Source organism: Malaya genurostris, chromosome 2 (assembly GCF_030247185.1).
Source record: "Malaya genurostris strain Urasoe2022 chromosome 2, Malgen_1.1, whole genome shotgun sequence".
In the NCBI taxonomy this organism is placed as follows: domain Eukaryota; kingdom Metazoa; phylum Arthropoda; class Insecta; order Diptera; family Culicidae; genus Malaya; species Malaya genurostris.
Window position 1 is genome coordinate 341,120,051 of NC_080571.1, and position 18,948 is coordinate 341,138,998.

The following is an 18,948-nucleotide window of genomic DNA, read 5'->3' on the forward strand; positions in this document are numbered from 1 at the left end:
TAACTGCCAGCTCCAATCTCAAGTAGAATCAGAGTAAATTGACTAAAGTCAGAACTGGGATTGATTTTGATTCAAGCAAAAACGCAATAAAACTGCAATTACGGAAAACCAGAGTTTGGATGAATGAAGCAGTGAAGATGAGTATACATGCTTCACGGAATATGATATTCATGAATATACCTGATTTATGAATCATGTCGCTTTTGAGGAAGCGTGAGCCTTGTTGCTTTATTGAAGTGGCTGTCCATGCACGAGAATAGAAGAGAGCGAACAATATTCACCCCTACTACTGTTTCTCCTTCTCTCGGTAAGAGAGAAGCTCTAGCCCCATAATTCACAGCAAGCAAATTAGCTTCACGGTGCAAGATAGTGATGAAGATTAAATATTCAGTTTTCGCTAGCACACTGATGACTGGCTCTAACTGTCGCATGTTTCTTCGAGGTCCGAACTCACATTTGTTTATACAGAATTCAATTTGTGTGCACTGCCACCGCTAGAGCGTTTGCTGTAATGGGACATGTGTTTCTCACAGCTATCACAGCTCATAGCAATACACAATGAAAATTCAATAAAAAAATGTTCAATGCGCAATACTGATTAACACTCCTAATACCAAGCCTAAAAAAGTTACGCGAAGCACCAAGCCTCAAAAAAAGTTGAAACGGTAACTTTGATCTATCATAGCTCAGTTATTCCTTGACCAATTTCGATAAATTTTACACCCTCGAATTTTGTGAAGTTTGTAGATTATTTTAAGTATATCATTATTGGCAATGTTTTAGGAAAAACAAATGAAAATCAGATTTTTCCCGTTCCAAGTTTTTTTTCGAGCTCAAAACGTGCCCTATCTGCATTCATGCGGCACCTGCATTGCGAATCGGATATTGAGAACTTCAACTTTACCGAGTCATAACTTTGTTGTTAGTCAACCGATCTTCAAAATTTGTTCACCATTGAAAAGGTAATACTTCCAGAAATAAAATGCACTGAAAAAAACGAAAAATAGGGTTGTCTACCCAAAGTTATAATGAAAACTGTAGATAGATGACCTAAGAAAAGGTGAGTCTTTCTACAATGATCGTAAATATCTCGAAATTCAAAGCGATGACCTATATATTTTTATACATCATTCGATTGCTAGTGATACCAGCTACAATTTTTGTTCAACTACCATTCCTACACAATCAAAAGAAAACATTGAGAAATCGATGAATTTATAAATATATATGAATTTTTCATTTTTTTCACATGATTGTATATAACTCAAAAAATAAAGCGATGACATGTACATTTTTTTGATTCAAAATATTGAAACCATCACCAAAAACAATGTATTGATGATCAAAATTATATATCCGTTCAAAGAATCTCAGGAAATTTGGTACAAATACAAAGAATTTGTGTTATTGGGAAAATTTTGCCAAACAACATGAAATCAAAACTTTTAAATTTTATGACATATATTTTTTTATTATTTTAGTTGGAAATTTATTATAAACAAAATTTCCAAAAAAAACTGAAACTTGGATTTCACTGAAAATTTTAAAATTTTTAGTAAAAAACAAAAAACTCTTAAAATATTTTTGTATTGGACAAACGATCTAAACAATTTTTATGCACAACCCAAACGCATTTGATAACTACTAAAATTCTGATTTTGTTGTAGGTTTACCGTAGAATCTTAAAAAATAGGTGAAAGATCGGAAATTTTAAAATTTCCGTGTTAAATTGCATTGCACAGTGGTCCGAATCCACAATTTAGGGGAACAAAAACCTTATACTTTATAGATGTGATGTCTTCAAAACAAATGAATTTTTAAATTATGTTCATACATTGGGTTTTTTCGTTGAAAAATATTCGTATCAGTCATTTATTAGCTATATAAGGTATTTTTGTCTTCTAAAGTGTCAAATTAATTCAAGTGCATATTCGGGAAGAAATCGTTCTGCATTCTTCGGGGAATGCAGAATGGTGTCGCTTTTGTAAAATCTCTAACGCCTCTCGGTGGTTGGAGGTTTTATCAACCGTGCATTTTGGCACCTGCAGATCGTTCAGTATCCTTTCGGGGATGCAGGACGACTTATTCTCAATTCCCTTCCATGTTCTTTTTATCCTTCCCTTCCCATCAGGAAGTTGATGAGAAGCTACGGCAAGGCACGAATCTCCAAATAACTAGCGGAACATGCCACTTGAACCAATTAGTTCTGATAACATACGTGCAGGGTTTCATTCAGTAAAAATCATTCAAACGGAGAGGTTGTTTTTGAGACGAAGACAACTGTAAGCTGCAAATAGATTGGTTGGTTGGTGCTAATCGCAAAGGCTGCTGCAAAGCCAATATTCGGGGCGATTCCAGTTTCATAAGTACCTGAAATAGTGGAACTCACTTTACTGACAAATATGGCCTAACCTTCATTTGGTAGGTTACGCTAGTTCATGCACTAGCTTTCATGTTTTTCAAAAATCAAACAAAACTGTTTGAGGAATACATTTTTATATGAGAATATGAAAGATATGAGAAAGGCATCATTACACAACTAGGTGGATAAAAACAAGTTTTACTTAATTTCGGATGATTTTTTGTGCTAAATTCAGAATTCTACTTTTTCTGAATTGTTTACTAATAGAAAATTCAAATAATTTTCGAATTCTATACATTCCGAAATAATTCTAAGTTTGTGATATTTAAATTCTAATATTCTATCGATTATAATTGATGTCGTTTAGGATAGCGGAAAATTTAAGATATATGTTTTTGTTCTTAATTGCTTGTAAAACAAAAATCAAGCAAAATTTTTTTTTTATTATGTAGTTGGTTTCTTTGGCCATGGGTTAGTATATGGAATTCATATAAATTTACGTTCTATTTCTTTTTGTAAAAAGCCATTGAAATAATTTAAAATTTTCGTGTTGTCACAAAATTTATTTTATTTATAGAAACAAATTCTATGTCCCTTTGAAACAAATGAAATCAAAACGGATTCCAATATTTTCACTTTGATTTGTAGAAACGTTGGAACGCAATATATATTAGAAATTTTGAAATTTCCAATCTTCTACAGATTTTTTGAGATTTTACGGAAAACCTAAAACAAAAAAACCTTATTTTATTAGTTAACAATTCCGTTTGGGTTGTGCATAAAAATTGTTTAGATCTTTTGTCCAATACAAAAACATTATTATTTTTAGAGTTTGGGTATATTTACCAAAATTTTTAAGATTTTCAGTGAAATCCAAGTTTCAGTTTTTTTTTTGTAAATTTTGTTCATAATAAATTTCCAACTAAAATAATAAAAAATAAATGTCATAAAATTTCAAAGTTTTGATTTGTTTTTTTTTTGCAAAATTTTCTCAATAATAGAAATTCTCTGTATTTGTACCAAATTTCTTGAGATTTTTTGAACGGATATATAATTTTGATCATCAATACATTGTTTCTGGTAATGATTCCAATATTCTGATTCAAAAAAATGTACATGTCATCGCTTTAATTTTTGAGTTATATACAAACATGTGAAAAAAATATGAAAAATTCATATATATTTATAAATCCATCGATTGTTTAATGTTTTCTTTTGATTGTGCAGGAATGGTAGTTGAGCGAAAATTGTAGCTGGTATCACTAGCAATCGAATGATGTATAAAAATATATAGGTCATCGCTTTGAATTTCGAGATATTTACGATCATTGTAGAAAGACTCACGTTTTCTTAGGTCATCTATCTACAGTTTTTATTATAACTTTGGGTAGACAACCCTATTTTTAGTTTTTTTTTCAGTGCATTTTATTTGTGGAAGTAGTACCTTTCCAATGGTGAACAAATTTTGAAGATCGGTTGACTAACAACAAAGTTATGACTCGGTAAAGTTGAAGTATTCAATATTTTCTATGCGACGTTTATGCCAAAGGAAAGAAAATTGGAAAGCAGATAGGGCATATTGAGCGCGTGAAAAAAACTTGGAACGGGAAAAATCAAATTTTCATTGGTTTTCCTTTGCCAATCGTCTGCTACAAAGTTTTGGAATCAATATACGAACTTCACAAAATTCGAGGGTGTCAAATTTATTGAGATTCGTTGAAAAACAGCTGAGCTATGACAGCTCAAAGTTACCGTTCCAACTTTTTTTGAGGCTTGGTATTTGGAGTGTTAAAAGAGTTATTTTTTATCCTACTGGTTGATTAACAACTATCATGCACTATTTCTATTAAACCCAATTAAACGTTATCCAGCAGGAATTTGATTTACAGAAGTAACAAGAGAGCAGGAGCTAGTTTCTTTCTAGCAGCTGGCAAACGAAGCGTTTGTTTGTTTGCAGTATTTTGTGAGATCACCAGATCGCCATTGCGAATTGCTTCGCTCCTGTTACTTCTGTTTATAATATTCAAGTATAACTAAAGGTACGATTACATTAGCCAGTTTATCTGCACAAACTTGTGCAGTTTGACTGTATCATAGTGTAATCGGTTCGCAGTTGTCTGCAAGCAGTCAAAATCGGCTTGACTGTCCATCTGAATGTAGTCAAAGTGTGCAGATTATCTGTGATAATGTAATCACAGTGTGATCATAGTCGACAGACAAATGGTTGATGACTGTACAGACAAATTTGACTGTTTCTGAAACTGTTGTGCAGAAGTTGTCTGCCACAGATTCTATGACAACCAAAAACTTGTTTATTTCAAGCAAACACAAAGCAAAACGTTCCAGCACCAGTGTGAGAAGTGAGTACACGTGGATTTCCCCAAGAGGGTTGGTTTCGTGATCAATTATTTTCTAATGTGTAGAAACCAGATAGTAATAAAAAACCTGTTTTAATCCACCTAGTGGTGTATTGATGGCTTTCTCGTATTATTCATATTCTCACATTCTCATATATGTGGTATTCTTCGAAATAATTTTTATTGCTTCTTGAAAGAAAACAAAAAAAATCAATTAGCACAACCAACGACCAACAATATGAAACAGTTTTGCTATTGCAGGTACTTCTGCAACCGGTGTAAATGAAGTCGGTTCGAATGACCATCTGTTAACATGACTTACAAACTGTATTGATTTTAGTCAATTTTATAAAATTTTATATGATTCGGCCATCGTACTTTAAACGACGGTTTAAATTTTAAATACTTATAATTTTAGAAATGGCAAAAATAAAATTTTATACACTTGCCTCCGCGCAAAGTTTAGAAGCTCAGGAGTTTTGGCCTTTTATTTGAACCTAAATTTGTGAATATCGGTCAAGCGACCTCTACGAAATGTGAGCGAGTTCTATTTTTGAGTATATGACCACTATTTCAGAAACAGAAACCCGGGAATAGCCCAAGGCTCTTTATATATGATGCTGTGGCTCTTTAGTTCTATACACAAATATTGTTTATTTTACAAAAAAAGTACCTAAAATCGATCGAAATCGATTAACGAGTATTGGTCCCCATCTCTTACCCAGTGTACTAACTTCTCACCGAACCGCGTTGTCAATGTCGTCATTTCCGGTCGAAATAATGAAGCTTATCGCATATTTCGTAGAATTCCTAATAGAAATTACTACTGAATTTTCCGAGCTCCTCCTTCACGATAAAGTGCAATGGATCTCCAGAAGCATAGTACTGGAACGTTTTGCTTTGTACTTAGATGAAATAATTATGAAAAATTAAATAATGAATTAATGAAAAAAGTATTAACTACTTCAAATTAAAAAATGCTGAGCGGTAACAGAAAATGTACTTATTTGAAAGTTTGTTCTAGATTTTGTAAATATTGCCGAATTTCCAATAGCTTATCGTTCGTTCATTAGTTCGATAATTGAATTGATTACAAAGCGTTTTTTAATAAAATTATGGATCTGTCAAAATCTGAACTCTGCCCCAAAGCGAATTCATACCGTTATACCATATTTGAAAGAGCTTGGACTGGAGACAACATTCCCAAAATTTCAACTCTTTAATTGTCATATTTACGGAGATAGGATGATTCTATGGATTTTCATTGCATTTGATTTTTGAATCTACCACTCCATTTACAGTTTATTGAAAATGTATTTGTTGCGTGAAAAAAACTTAACAATTGCGAAACATATTTCTTCACGCTTTCGATCTCGGTGCCACTCTGGATTTTTTAGTAATAGCAGATATACCCGTATGATGTGAGCGTTAAGAAAAGTGTTAAGAAACGTGTAGATAATGAACATATCAATTTTCATGTTGCTATGACATCTGCTAAACATGTCAAATATACATCATAGTCATAAAACAAACAACATCGTATATTTTCATCATTTGAAAATTGTCGAATTTTGTATTAGAAAGAGATGATTTAGGGAAAGAATTAGAATTATGTTTGCATTTGAAGAAAAATAATGCAGAGTCAAATCAAAATCAGTTTCAAAGTTCGGGAAGGATACAATCAAAGCACTTGACTGGGAGCTTCTCCCTCACCGTCGTATTCATTTATTTCCGAATACTATTTGTATCAAATGACACTAAATCAGTAAATACAAGATACAGATAGGAAATAAGAAACAGAACAACCAAAGTACTGTAACAAAGATGAAATATTTTATTATAGAATCACTTGAAATGTAAATCATTCAGAGATAAAAAAAAAAGTAAGGAGAAAAAATATGAATTTAAATGAAATAACTACCATTTGTTTTCATCGAATAGCCACGCATTGACTTTGCACCATTTCAATTCCTACGAAGAAGTCGAAAATGGGATGTCTCAAGGTATCCACAAATTGCCAGAAAGATGGTCACTATTTCGACTATTTTTTTTCGCATTCAAAATAAACGTTTCATTTTAACAAAAACAAGCTCACTTCATATTTGGTTAATAAATGATTTTTAGATACATCGAAGAGCGTCGGTTTCATATTCTTAAAAACTGTGGAAAAGTTCAGTATTTGAGATTTTCTAGAATAATAACCAATCCACCATGCGTCTCCGGGCCTCGGAAAAATTTTCTAAAGTTTGAGCGATTTCTATACCTATTTTTGATATTTATAAAAAGGTAAAAAAAACCGGAGCACATTTATTTTCCTTCTTTAATTGCTTCGAAACACAACACACCAAGTAGCAACGCAACGAACTTCCGTTTGTGAGATCAGATCAATATTTTATCATGATGCAATATTCCGTAAAAAGTTCTCTGCCCCACAAACTTTCTTCCAATGTGATCACTTTGTGCAGAAAAACTACAATAAACAACCGACTCCCTATATTTAAGTCTGTAACCAGTTTGATTTGTCTGTGCATCAGCACATTATGCAGATTTGTTTCGTTCTTTCGGCACGTCAGGTTAGATATAGCGCTTCGGCGCAAATAAGTGTTTTGCAAAATGCATTAACTTTACGTCTGCTCAGCGGATTATGTTTATCCGAGGGTTTTGCATCAGCAGTTCAACATAATCTGCTGATGCACTGATGAGTCGAAGACGAAACGTAAAAACTAGTAATCACATTGCCAGACCAAATATAAACTGCCGAAAAATTACTTGTCTGTGGCAGATAAACTGTGACAGATAAACTGGCTAGTCTGATCGTAGCTTTAAGCTTTTTCTTACCCTCTACTAACCTGACACGAATTGAATAAGTGATATGCAACAGTTTTCGTGGCATGAAGTCATCATTAACAGCCGTTCGCATTCGGTAGCCAGTCATCGGTCTGTTGGCGAAAACTGAATACATAATCTTCATCACTTACTAGCCCCGTGAAGATTGTTAGCTTGCAATGTATTGTTTGTGAGAAGAACGACGTTCAGGACCACGAGAGAGCCAACTATATTCACGGCTTCTGTGCTTCATGAAGACTCTAATACCAGCACACTATACCATCTGTGCATATGTGGAATATATTTTTGCTTCCACTAACGTTTTGTTTGTGTGGTTCTTTTTGACTGGAAAGGCGTCCTCTTTGTAAGCGGTGGAATTGTTCGCTCACAATGCAATGGAAACTATATATTCATTCACCAGTGAATGAATATTCCGAACCCTGCGGAAAACTCAGTCCATGTTTAGACGAAAGAATTGGTTTGCTTCGGAGAAAAATCAATTATTTTTAAGAATTTGAATTACTTTATTTTCAAATCGCTGTTGCAGTGAACGATGACGTGACAGTTCCTTTGAACAATTTTCCTGCTGGGGGACGGTTATAACGTGATGGGTAAGTCGATGGATTTCACGCAGCCCGCCTGGGTTCGATTCCCAACCTTGCTTCGACAACCGTTGCGCAGAAAATAATAGGAAATGGACAAAATATTTATTTTCTTGTAATTTTTCAACAGCACTGATATTTTGTTTTTTTATTAAACAGGGTTTGGATAGTGTTGAATAAAATGTTTAGGTTTAAAAATTTCGAATCGAATAGTAGTTAGATTGCAATGCAGATTAATGAGCTATAAGCTTTCAAAATTATGACAGAAGATCTAACGCGGTTAGATTCGAATTTTTAATTGACATCCGGACCCGTAAAGACTGTCCCAGAAAGTATGGACGCACCTTGATTCGCTGTAAATAATTCACAAGTGTTAGGTATTCAAATTTTGTTCGATATACTAATAATATTAGACTACAACAACAGAATATTATTCTCAATATTTGCTACTTAGCCATTGTAGACTAGCTGGCGCAACTTCTTGCGAACGTTCCTCATTAAGTTCCGTACAGACTTCTTGGCGACAAGTTTTGACACTTTTTTCCAATCTTTTTCGAACTGTTGAATGGTTTCGGCTGTCGAGACATGTTTTCTAAGATGTACCTTCGCTAATGCCCAAAATTCCTCAATTGGTCGAAGTTGTGGCCAATTTGGTGGATTCATGTCTTTTGGGACGAAAGTGACATTTTTTCGAGTAGTGGCAAGAAGCAAGATCTGGCCAGAAGACAACAGGATCCTTGTGGCTTCGAATCATGGGTAGAAGTTGTTTTCGTAAACATTCCTTGATGTATATTTCGCTGTTCATTGAAGCAGTGGTGATGAAGGGTTTCGAAATCTTACCGCAGCTACAAATTTCTTGCCAGATCATAGCTTTCTTACCAAATTTTTCGACTTCAATCGATATCTCGGACTGGTTATGCAGTTCAAATTTCCAGCAAGAATCGTATTGTACAGCTTTCGAACCCTCGGCCTGATCGATGCTTCTTGTTTCGGACTACGTTTTAGTTGTTTCTGCTTCTTATAGGTTCGAAGATTCAAACGTTCTTTAGCACGAAGATCATTTGACTTCGAAGTGCCCACATTTTTGGCCACATCCCGAACTGAAACCTCTTTTTCTTTTGCTTGAAAGCCTTCAGTATACGTTTATCCAACTGAGGGTTAGCAGGACCTTTTTTCGACCCGATTTCGGTTTATCCTCAAAGGTGTTATCCTCACCGAACTTCCTGATTGCATTTTGCACGGATTTTTCACTTACTCCTTCCATTTTTGCTATCTTTCTTAGTGACAGTCCGCGATCTGTGCACTATTTGTACACAATTTTTCGAGGTTGTTCTGCTGAAAGTCCACGCATTTCGAAACAAACTAATGAAAACGAATAAACAACTGCACAAGTGATTAGAGAAGAGTGTAAACAACAGGACGCAGCCATAAAAATTGACAGATTCTGAACCATTGCGAAATGGCAGCGGTTTTTGGTTGCTTCCATACTTTCTGGGACAGTCTTTATTAGAATAAAACGCATGGTGTTTAGTTCCAGTAAATAGAACAAAGGCTAACCTTTTCATCTGTAAAATCATGTTCTAGTTATTCTAATTTTGGTACCACATGAGTACCGGTTTTGTGTACCAATTGCACATAACTAATTTCACTTTTTACGTTTCGCCTTCGGCTCATCAGTGCGTCAGCAGTTTATGTTCAACTGTTAACAGATCGGCTGAAAAGTTCGTACCGTTTCTATGAGAGGACGCCACTAGAATGAAATCCATACCATTTTCAGTTAGTACCAACCTTCAAAAGATACGTGTATAAATTTGACAGCTGTCTGATTATTAGTTTGTGAGTTATTGCATTTTGAGTGAAGCTACTTTTGTTATTGTGAAAAAAATGGAAAAAAAGGAATGTCGTGTGTTGATGAAACACTACTTTTTGATGAAAAAAAGGGCCGCCGATACCAAAAAATGGCTTGATGAGTGTTATCCAGACTGTGCACCGGGCGAAGCAACAATTCGTAAGTGGTTTGCAAAATTTCGTACTGGTCATATGAGCACCGAAGACGATGAACGCAGTGGACGTCCAAATGAGGCTGTTACCGATGAAAACGTGAAAAAAACCACAAAATGATTTTCAATGACCGTAAAGTGAAGTTGATCGAGATAGCTGACACCCTAAAGATATCAAAGGAACGTGATGGACATATTATTCACGAATATTTGGATATGAGAAAGCTTTGTGCAAAATGGGTGCCGCGTGAGCTCACAATCGATCAAAAACAACAACGAATTGATGATTCTGAGCAGTGTTTGGAGCTGTTATATCGAAATAAAACCGATTTTTTTCGTCGATATATAACAATGGACGAAACATGGCTCCATCACTTCACTCCGGAGTCCAATCGACAGTCAGCTGAGTGGACTGCACGCGATGAACCAAACCCAAAGCGTGGAAAGACTCAACAATCGGCCGGTAAGATTATGGCGTCTGTATTTTGGGATTCGCATGGTATAATTTTCATCGACTACCTTGAAAAGGGAAAAACCATCAACAGTGACTATTATATAGCGTTATTAGAGCGTTTGAAGGACGAAATTTAAAAAAAAACGGCCTCATTTGAATAAGAAAAAAGTTTTGTTTCACCAAGATAATGCGCCGTGTCACAAGTCGATGAAAACCATGCTGAAATTGAACGAATTGGGCTTCGAATTGCTCCCTCATCCACCGTATTCTCCAAACTTGGCCCCCAGTGCCTTTTTCCTGTTCTCAGACCTCAAGAGAATGCTCGCTGGTAAAAAATTTAGAAGCAATGAAGAGGTAATCGCTGAAACTGAGGCCTATTTTGAGGCAAAGGACAAATCGTACTACAAAAATGGTATCGAAAAGTTGGAAGATCGCTATAATCGCTGTATCGCCTCTGATGGCAATTATGTTGAATAATAATAACGAATTTTGGCAAAAAAAGTGTGTTTCTATTGAACGATACGAACTTTTCAGCCGAACTGTTAACGCCACCCAACGGTCAAACATAAACTGCTGAGCAGACTTAAAGTTTAAAAAAGTTTGTGAAGAATTTCTTTAATGTTTGAACCCATTTCATGCAAACATTGCATTGAGGCGGGGCTGGTCGATGGAACGGTGATCTCAAACCACGATTTTCTCTGTTTACGAAATGACTATGCTATGCATGCATACATAGAGTATATGTACGGTGCACTTTAGGCTTATTTGTCGTTATATATTTATAAAATGTTATAATTAATCATCATTTATTGCCAGAAAAGAAATCATGAAATCGAGACCTACATTTAGGAGCATTCTAACTACGTACTCTAATATTCACTTGCTCTCACTGTGCGTGCTGAACCAACCCCGTTGGGGTAAGATTTTCTTTCCGCTAAGGCGAAACAAAACAAATCGAATAATGAATACCCGTTTGGAACAAGATTTGTAGCGTCATTAAGTTTTCCACATGGAAAGTTTTGAATGAAAAATACATTGTAACCGGTGGGTAACTAATTTTGAACCCGGCGTCGTACATTCCTATATGTATAGCAGGTCCTACGAAAATAACACACCGAACAGAATCCCACCGGAAAGCTTGGGTGGGTTGTCCCAGGAGTGTTTTTTTGGTCGCCGTAACCGAAATTGCGATGGCGACTCAGAAGAAATGAGCAAAATGACATTCCCATCACGGTGCTGAGTCTGGGTCGATGTGGTCGCTGTGCATTCACTGCATTCACCGGTTTGAGGATAACATATTGCCGGAGTCAAAGGATCCAGCCATAAATTAAGTCCCCACCGGATATGGTTCCGTTGAATAAAGGATCCTGTAATGATGACGGGTGGACACCAGTTATATTAAGAAACGGAGGAGCAGAGAGAGAGGGAGAGCAGAATGACTATTCCTGTCGGATGGATAATCACACGAGTTCATTCTTTTTTTTGCTGTTCTCTCGCATGATATGCTGGGAAACAGCCCCGGGATCGACGGTGATTGTAGAGAAATGGAGAAACTAACCGACAATGCCGCGTGTGTAAGGGAACATGCGGTCATGTAATGGCACAACTGGAAATAATCAAGGATTTATCATGAAACCAGAAATAAATTGCATTACTTTTTTTGTGATGAAGCAGATAATCGGGCTGGAACGAATGTCGGAAGTTTTTGATTATCTGGAATCTTTTCCTTTGATATTTCGGTATTGGAAATACAACGCAATATTTGAACCAGTAGAATGATGTATGGAGAAACTAATACCACTTTTAATAATCGGTAGTATTTTAGGGCTTTTTCCAAAAGGTGCTAGAAAATCAGTTTTCTTTTATTCCGCGTATACAAATTTTGGATTTGGAAAAAGACGAGGTGGCTACCATTTCACAGTGATCCGAAACGGGAAATTAGCGATAAAGGAATATTTTCTCTATTGAAAATTACATACTAAACTTCATTTGCTGAAAAGCTCATTTTGGGGTTAGCCATATTTTGTGCTAGGGCACATAACCGCCAGACGAATGGGGAATCGTAACGTAGGAAATGAGAGTGAGGAATACTCGAATCGATGGATATTTGATTTTGCGAGGAAAGTTTGTCCAGATTCTGTTCCACCGCATAGCATTATTAGGGAGTCTTCTACAAACAATGGTACCATTGATAGGCCCTTTTCAATGATGGTATTTTCCATAACACTCATGTCTTGTAACAATAACGCTCCTGGGTGGGACAGAATTAAATTCAACTTGGTGAAGAATCTGCCCGACCTCGCAAACAGACGTTTTTTGGAATTGTTCAACAAGTTTCTTGAGCAAAATATTGTCCCACCTGACTGGAGGCAATCGAAAGTTATCGCCATTCAAAAGCCGGGGAAACCAGCTTCCAATCACAACTCATATAGACCCATTGCGATGTTGTCATGCATCAGAAAATTGCTCGAAAAACGGTTTGTTGTCAGATACTCTGTTTCGTTTCCATAGAAATAAAGCGACGAATGATTGCCTTGCATTACTTTCGTCTGACATCCGAATAGCCTTCGCTCAAAAACAACAAATGGCATCTGTATTTTTAGGCATTAAAGGAGCATTTGATTCAGTTTCCATTGATGTTCTTTCATACAAGCTCCACCAACATGGACTTCCACCGGTTATAAATAATTATTTGCACAACCTTTTGTCAGAGAAGTGCATGTATTTTTCACATGCCGATTTGGCAACATTCAGAATTAGCTACATGGGTCTCCCGCAAGGCTCATGCCTCAGTCCGCTCCTGTATAATTTCTATGTAAACGACATTGACAGCTGTCTAGTAACCTCATGCACACTAAGACAATTTGCAGATGATGGCGTGGTTTCAGTTACTGAAGCCAAAGCTATTGATCTGCATAAACCATTGCAAGATACCTTATGGCGTTTTCGTTTTTAATTTGCACTACACCGGTGCAGTGCTACACTGAGGCATGAATAAACGAACAAAAATGACGACAACATAAACAGTAACCATTGACTACAATACATGATTCCATTGCACAGAGCTACACCAAACTTTTGATGAGTGCTACACCAGTGGTATCGGTGCAGAAAAAGTGTAGCACTGGTGTAGTGCATTTGGCAAAAACGAACGGTTTCAGTGCAGCTTTCGCTACACCAGTGTAGTGCATTTTAAAAACGAAAACGACATTAGATAACTTGTCCGTTTGGTCTGTTCATCTGGGTATCGCATTCTCTGCGGAGAAAACAGAGCTGGTCGTCTTTTCAAGAAAGCATGATCCCGCGCAGCTTCAGCTTCATATGATGGGAAGAATGATCCAACAGGTTTTGACTTTCAAATACCTCGGGGTGTGGTTTGATTCCAAATGCACGTGGGGAGGACACATTCTGATATCTGATAACAAAATGCCAACAAAGAGTAAACTTTCTTCGAACAATAACAGGATCTTGGTGGAGTGCTCATCCGGAAGATCTAATAAAATTGTATCAGACAACGATACTTTCAGTGATGGAATATGGATGCGTTTACTTTCGTTCCGCTGCAAACTCTCATATTATCAAAATGGAGCGAATTTCAGTATCGTTGTTTGCACATACAATGAGTCTTGAAGTTCTGGCGGGAGTTTTTCCATTGAAAGATCGATTTTGGGAGCTTTCATCACGACTGCTAATAAGATGTGAGGTACTGATGTCCCCTGGTTATTAATAACTTCGAAAGGCTAGTTGAGCTTCAATTTCAAACAAGATTTTTTCTCTTCCAAACCATTATTTTCTCTTCACAGATAGTATGAGTGCAATTGAAGCCATTCTGCTGGCAAAAGTGAACCTTTTTTCTTGGGCAAAATAAAACAGTGCCTGAACGACATATTGAATAATAATTATCAAATCACAATAGTTTGGGTCCCGGCTCATTGCTTCATTCCAGGCAATGAAAGAGCCGATATTTTAGCCAAACGTGGTGCTGTTGAGGGTGAAATTTATGAGAGTCCGATTGCTTTCAAAGAATAGCGCGTCTCACCAAAGAACACAAGCTTCTTGGGATAGAGATGATCTGGGTCGGTGGATGCACTCAATTATTCCGAAAATATCGACAAAGGCATGGTTCAGAGGACTGGATGTGAGTAGGGATTCCATTCGTATGATGTTCAGACTCATGTCCAATCACTACACGTTAGATGCACATCTTCTTCGAATTGAACTTTCCGAGACTAATCATTGTGCTTGTGGCGAAGGTAATCGGGATATTGATCATGTCGTTTGGACATGCGTGGAGTATCGTGTTGTCAGATCTCAACTAATAAATTCCTTGCGTACCCAAGGTAGACTATCCAATGTCCCAGTTCGCGACATTCTTGCTTGTCGTGACTTTCTTTTCATAAAACTTCTTTATCATTTCATTAAGTCCATTGGAGTTCCAATTTAAATTTTATTTTATGTTAGACTGTTTTCTTTTCCATGAGTTCAACCAATAGCCAGCTATCTTACATTGAATAAAAGTGATGAACTGATACAAACAAACCTGAAATAGTTATAAGATCATGTACACAATAAATGTATTTTATTTAATGTATTTTATAATAGCAACTCGCTTGATAAAAACAGTAGTTATATTAACTAATGAATACCAACATACTAATATCTCTATTAACAGAGACGTAAAATCCACTCAAAATCAGTTCCAAAATAAAATGTTCATCCGCTTTACACACACTTGTGGAAAAATTTACGAAAACAAACTGAGCTCAACCTAAATGTCGGAAACAATGTTCATAGACTAAATACCGTTCAAAAAACACATGCTAACTAGACTTGAAACGTTTTCGATGTGGTTAACATATGATGAAAATCTCATTACACAGACACTAGTTTGTAGATAAACTTTCGTCCTAAAACAAAACCCCAGACTACTAGATGGATTTTTTTCTCCGCGGCAATGTTTTATTCGGTGTGATAAACTTTCAACTCGCTTGCTGTTGTCACATGTTGGTTACTGTGTTTTTTTTTCATTCTTCTGTTCTGTTCCGCCAACACAAACGGCTGATGCTCTTCGGTTTTGACCCGCTGTGCAGCGGTTGAACAAAAAAAAAAGCATCCGTACTGAGATCATTATACAGTTGCTGCCCTCTTCTGGCGGGTGTTCCTTGCCTCTCCTGACGACGACGCCGACAAGGACGACGGTGGTGTGCCCTGAATAGACCCGGTGGAAACTTTCTTCATCATTATGAATTTTATTGTGCCATTACATCGTTGGAACTACTAATGCCGCCTTGGTCGGATAATCTAAATAACACCGAGAATCCGTAGTACCTGACCGGGCTGCAATTATTTCGCTTCACCCTCCACCGGCTTGGGCAATTTGAATTCGTGTCCAGGGATCGAATTTGCTCGCTCGGCACGTTTCTGAAAGAAAACTTTCGGAAAGGTGTGCAGCGAAATGAATTGAATTCGGTGAAGAAAAGTGGTTGGTGTAAATCAGGCAGACGCATAAACCGATACTAAACTAGTTTTCTGTACTTTGTTAATTTAAGTAGATAGTCTGTTTTGGAATGGTATCTTTGTGTAACTTTTTTTTTGCAACCTCGTAGGTGCTATCATTTTCGGATATGTTTCATTGTTAGACTAATCAACTTTATTGGATTACTAAAAATTGATAGATGATTGAAAAGTTTTACCCTATCTAAACCTCATTCATAGTATTTCCAACTCTTCTTAACTATCCTTAACAGTTCCGTGTTAGACCGATCTGTATGTGAGTGAACACAATGGGTAGATAATTGAAACTAATTCAAATTTTTTTTTCTTCTTTCGTCTTCCCACAAAATGCAATCATCGTCAAACAACGATCCGGCCCGGGTAGAAAGTGGTGAAGAAAATGTGGGGCAAAACAACTCGATGGAAAGCACAGCACTAAAGAGTAAACTGTTCGTAAAAAATGAGCGATCGGCTGCGCGCCGCACTTCGACCCCGGATAGTATGACCCTGCGGACGCGCGGTGGCGACGACTCCTCGGATCCGATGGCCGGCAGCGTAGGCCCGGCTGGTACTGGTGGAGGTACCGGAAGCAAAAAGGATACCAAGATAGAGATTCCGCTACCATCGCACATGCAACCGTCGTCCGGGGAGAAATTTGCCGATAAACGCGTCAAGGTAGGTAAAGTAAATGAGGGGGCTGGGTGAGGAGGGGGGCTCACTGTACTCGATCCGAGTTTCGACTGGATGGTGATGATGATGATGATGCTGGTGATAGTAATTTAAAATGCTTCTGGTTTCTCACCTGGTTTTTTTACGATGAGATTCAGCTGGAAGATGTATAACACCTAAATTGCATCCCATTTGAACTGGGACTGGCTGACTGAAGTTCACGTTAAACCGAACGTGCACTTGATTAATGCTCTTGAACGAGCACGATATAGATTTACCATGGGTGTTTATTTGAAATTTGCCGGTTCTTTTTTTAGACAGAAAAAATAGCCGAACCAGAACATTTTTTTTTTCAAACACCTTTTTTTCTCTCGAGAAAAACTGTTCAACGAACAATCAATATTTGAAAATGATGCTGCTTCGCAAGTTTGTGTTACATCGATGCAAAAAGGTGACAGTCGGATGGGGCGAGTTTTGGAGAGTACAACGGGAACGATCGAATTTTCCAATTAAAAAATTTTTAAGGTGTCCCTAGCGGTACAAAGCGACTTACTTAGATACTAATTTTCATTTGAAATACATTTCTAGACACACTAAAATAAAACTGTCCATACGCTTCGTTGAATAAACGGCTACACTGGATCCTCAATTTACGCGCAAAGTCGGAAGTGCGTAAATTAAATTTTGCGTAAATTAAGTAAAAAAACTACGCAAAAGCATCTAGGACCATCTGAGTATATTCTGAGTCTACGAAAATCCGTAAGAGATATTCCCAGATAAAAGAATTACTTGGAACATTGTCCTTAGAGACTACACTGTGCCACAGCACGAACTACAACGGTAGTTGTCTATTTTTTGTTTACTGTTCATAATTTTAGATCTACACATTGCTTAACAGTTCGGCTGAAAAGTTCGTATCGTTTAATAGAAACACACATTTTTTGCCATTTTCGTTTCGTTTTTATTATTCAACATAATTGCCATCAGAGGCGATACAGCGATTATAGCGATCTTCCAACTTTTCGATACCATTTTTGTAGTACGATTTGTCCTTTGCCTCAAAATAGGCTTCAGTTTCAGCGATTACATCTTCATTGCTTCTAAATTTTTTACCAGCGAGCATTCTCTTGAGGTCTGAGAACAGGAAAAAGTCACTGGGGGCCAAATCTGGAGAATACGGTGGATGAGGGAGCAATTCGAAGCTCAATTCTTTCAATTTCAGCATGGTTTTCATCGACTTGTGACACGGTGCATTGTCTTGATGGAACAAAACTTTTTTCTTCTTCAAATGAGGCCGTTTTTTTGAAATTTCGTCTTCAAACGCTCTAATAACGCTATATAATAGTCACTGTTAATGGTTTTTCCCTTTTCAAGGTAGTCGATGAAAATTATACCATGCGAATCCCAAAATACAGACGCCATAATCTTACCGGCCGATTGTTGAGTCTTTCCACGCTTTGGGTTCGGTTCATCGCGTGCAGTCCACTCAGCTGACTATCGATTGGACTCCGGAGTGAAGTGATGGAGCCATGTTTCGTCCATTGTTATATATCGACGAAAAAAATCGGTTTAATTTCGATATAACAGCTCCAAACACTGCTCAGAATCATCAATTCGTTGTTGTTTTTGATCGATTGTGAGCTCACGCGGCACCCATTTTGCACAAAGCTTTCTCATATCCAAATATTCGTGAATAATATGTCCAACACGTTCCTTCGATATCTTTAGGGTGTCAGCTATCTCGATCAACTTCACTTTACGGTCATTGAAAATCATTTTGTGGTTTTTTTCACGTTTTCATCGGTTACAGCCTCATTTGGATGTCCACTGCGTTCATCGTCTTCGGTGCTCATATGACCAGTACGAAATTTTGCAAACCACTTACGAATTGTTGCTTCGCCCGGTGCACAGTCTGGATAACACTCATCAAGCCATTTTTTGGTATCGGTGGCCCTTTTTTTCATCAAAAAGTAGTGTTTCATCAACACACGACATTCCTTTTTTTCCATTTTTTTCACAATAACAAAAGTAGCTTCACTCAAAATGCAATATCTCACAAACTAATAATCAGACAGCTGTCAAATTTATACACGTATCTTTTGAAGGTTGGTACTAACTGAAAATGGTATGGATTTAATTCTAGTGGCGCCCTCTCATAGAAACGATACGAACTTTTCAGCCGATC

At 37.0% G+C, this 18,948-nt stretch overlaps 1 protein-coding gene across 3 annotated transcripts in view; it reads left to right on the forward strand.

Annotated features, from left to right (window-relative positions):
- LOC131431823 (transient receptor potential-gamma protein) overlaps window positions 1-18,948 on the forward strand; it is a 399,703-nt gene that overhangs the window by 285,969 nt on the left and 94,786 nt on the right. For all 3 annotated transcript variants that reach the window (XM_058597720.1, XM_058597721.1, XM_058597723.1), the window contains exon 6: window positions 16,480-16,769. In XM_058597720.1, coding sequence (XP_058453703.1) covers window positions 16,515-16,769 — 255 coding nt within the window. In that variant the 5' untranslated portion in view covers window positions 16,480-16,514. The remainder of the gene's footprint in view (window positions 1-16,479; window positions 16,770-18,948) is intronic.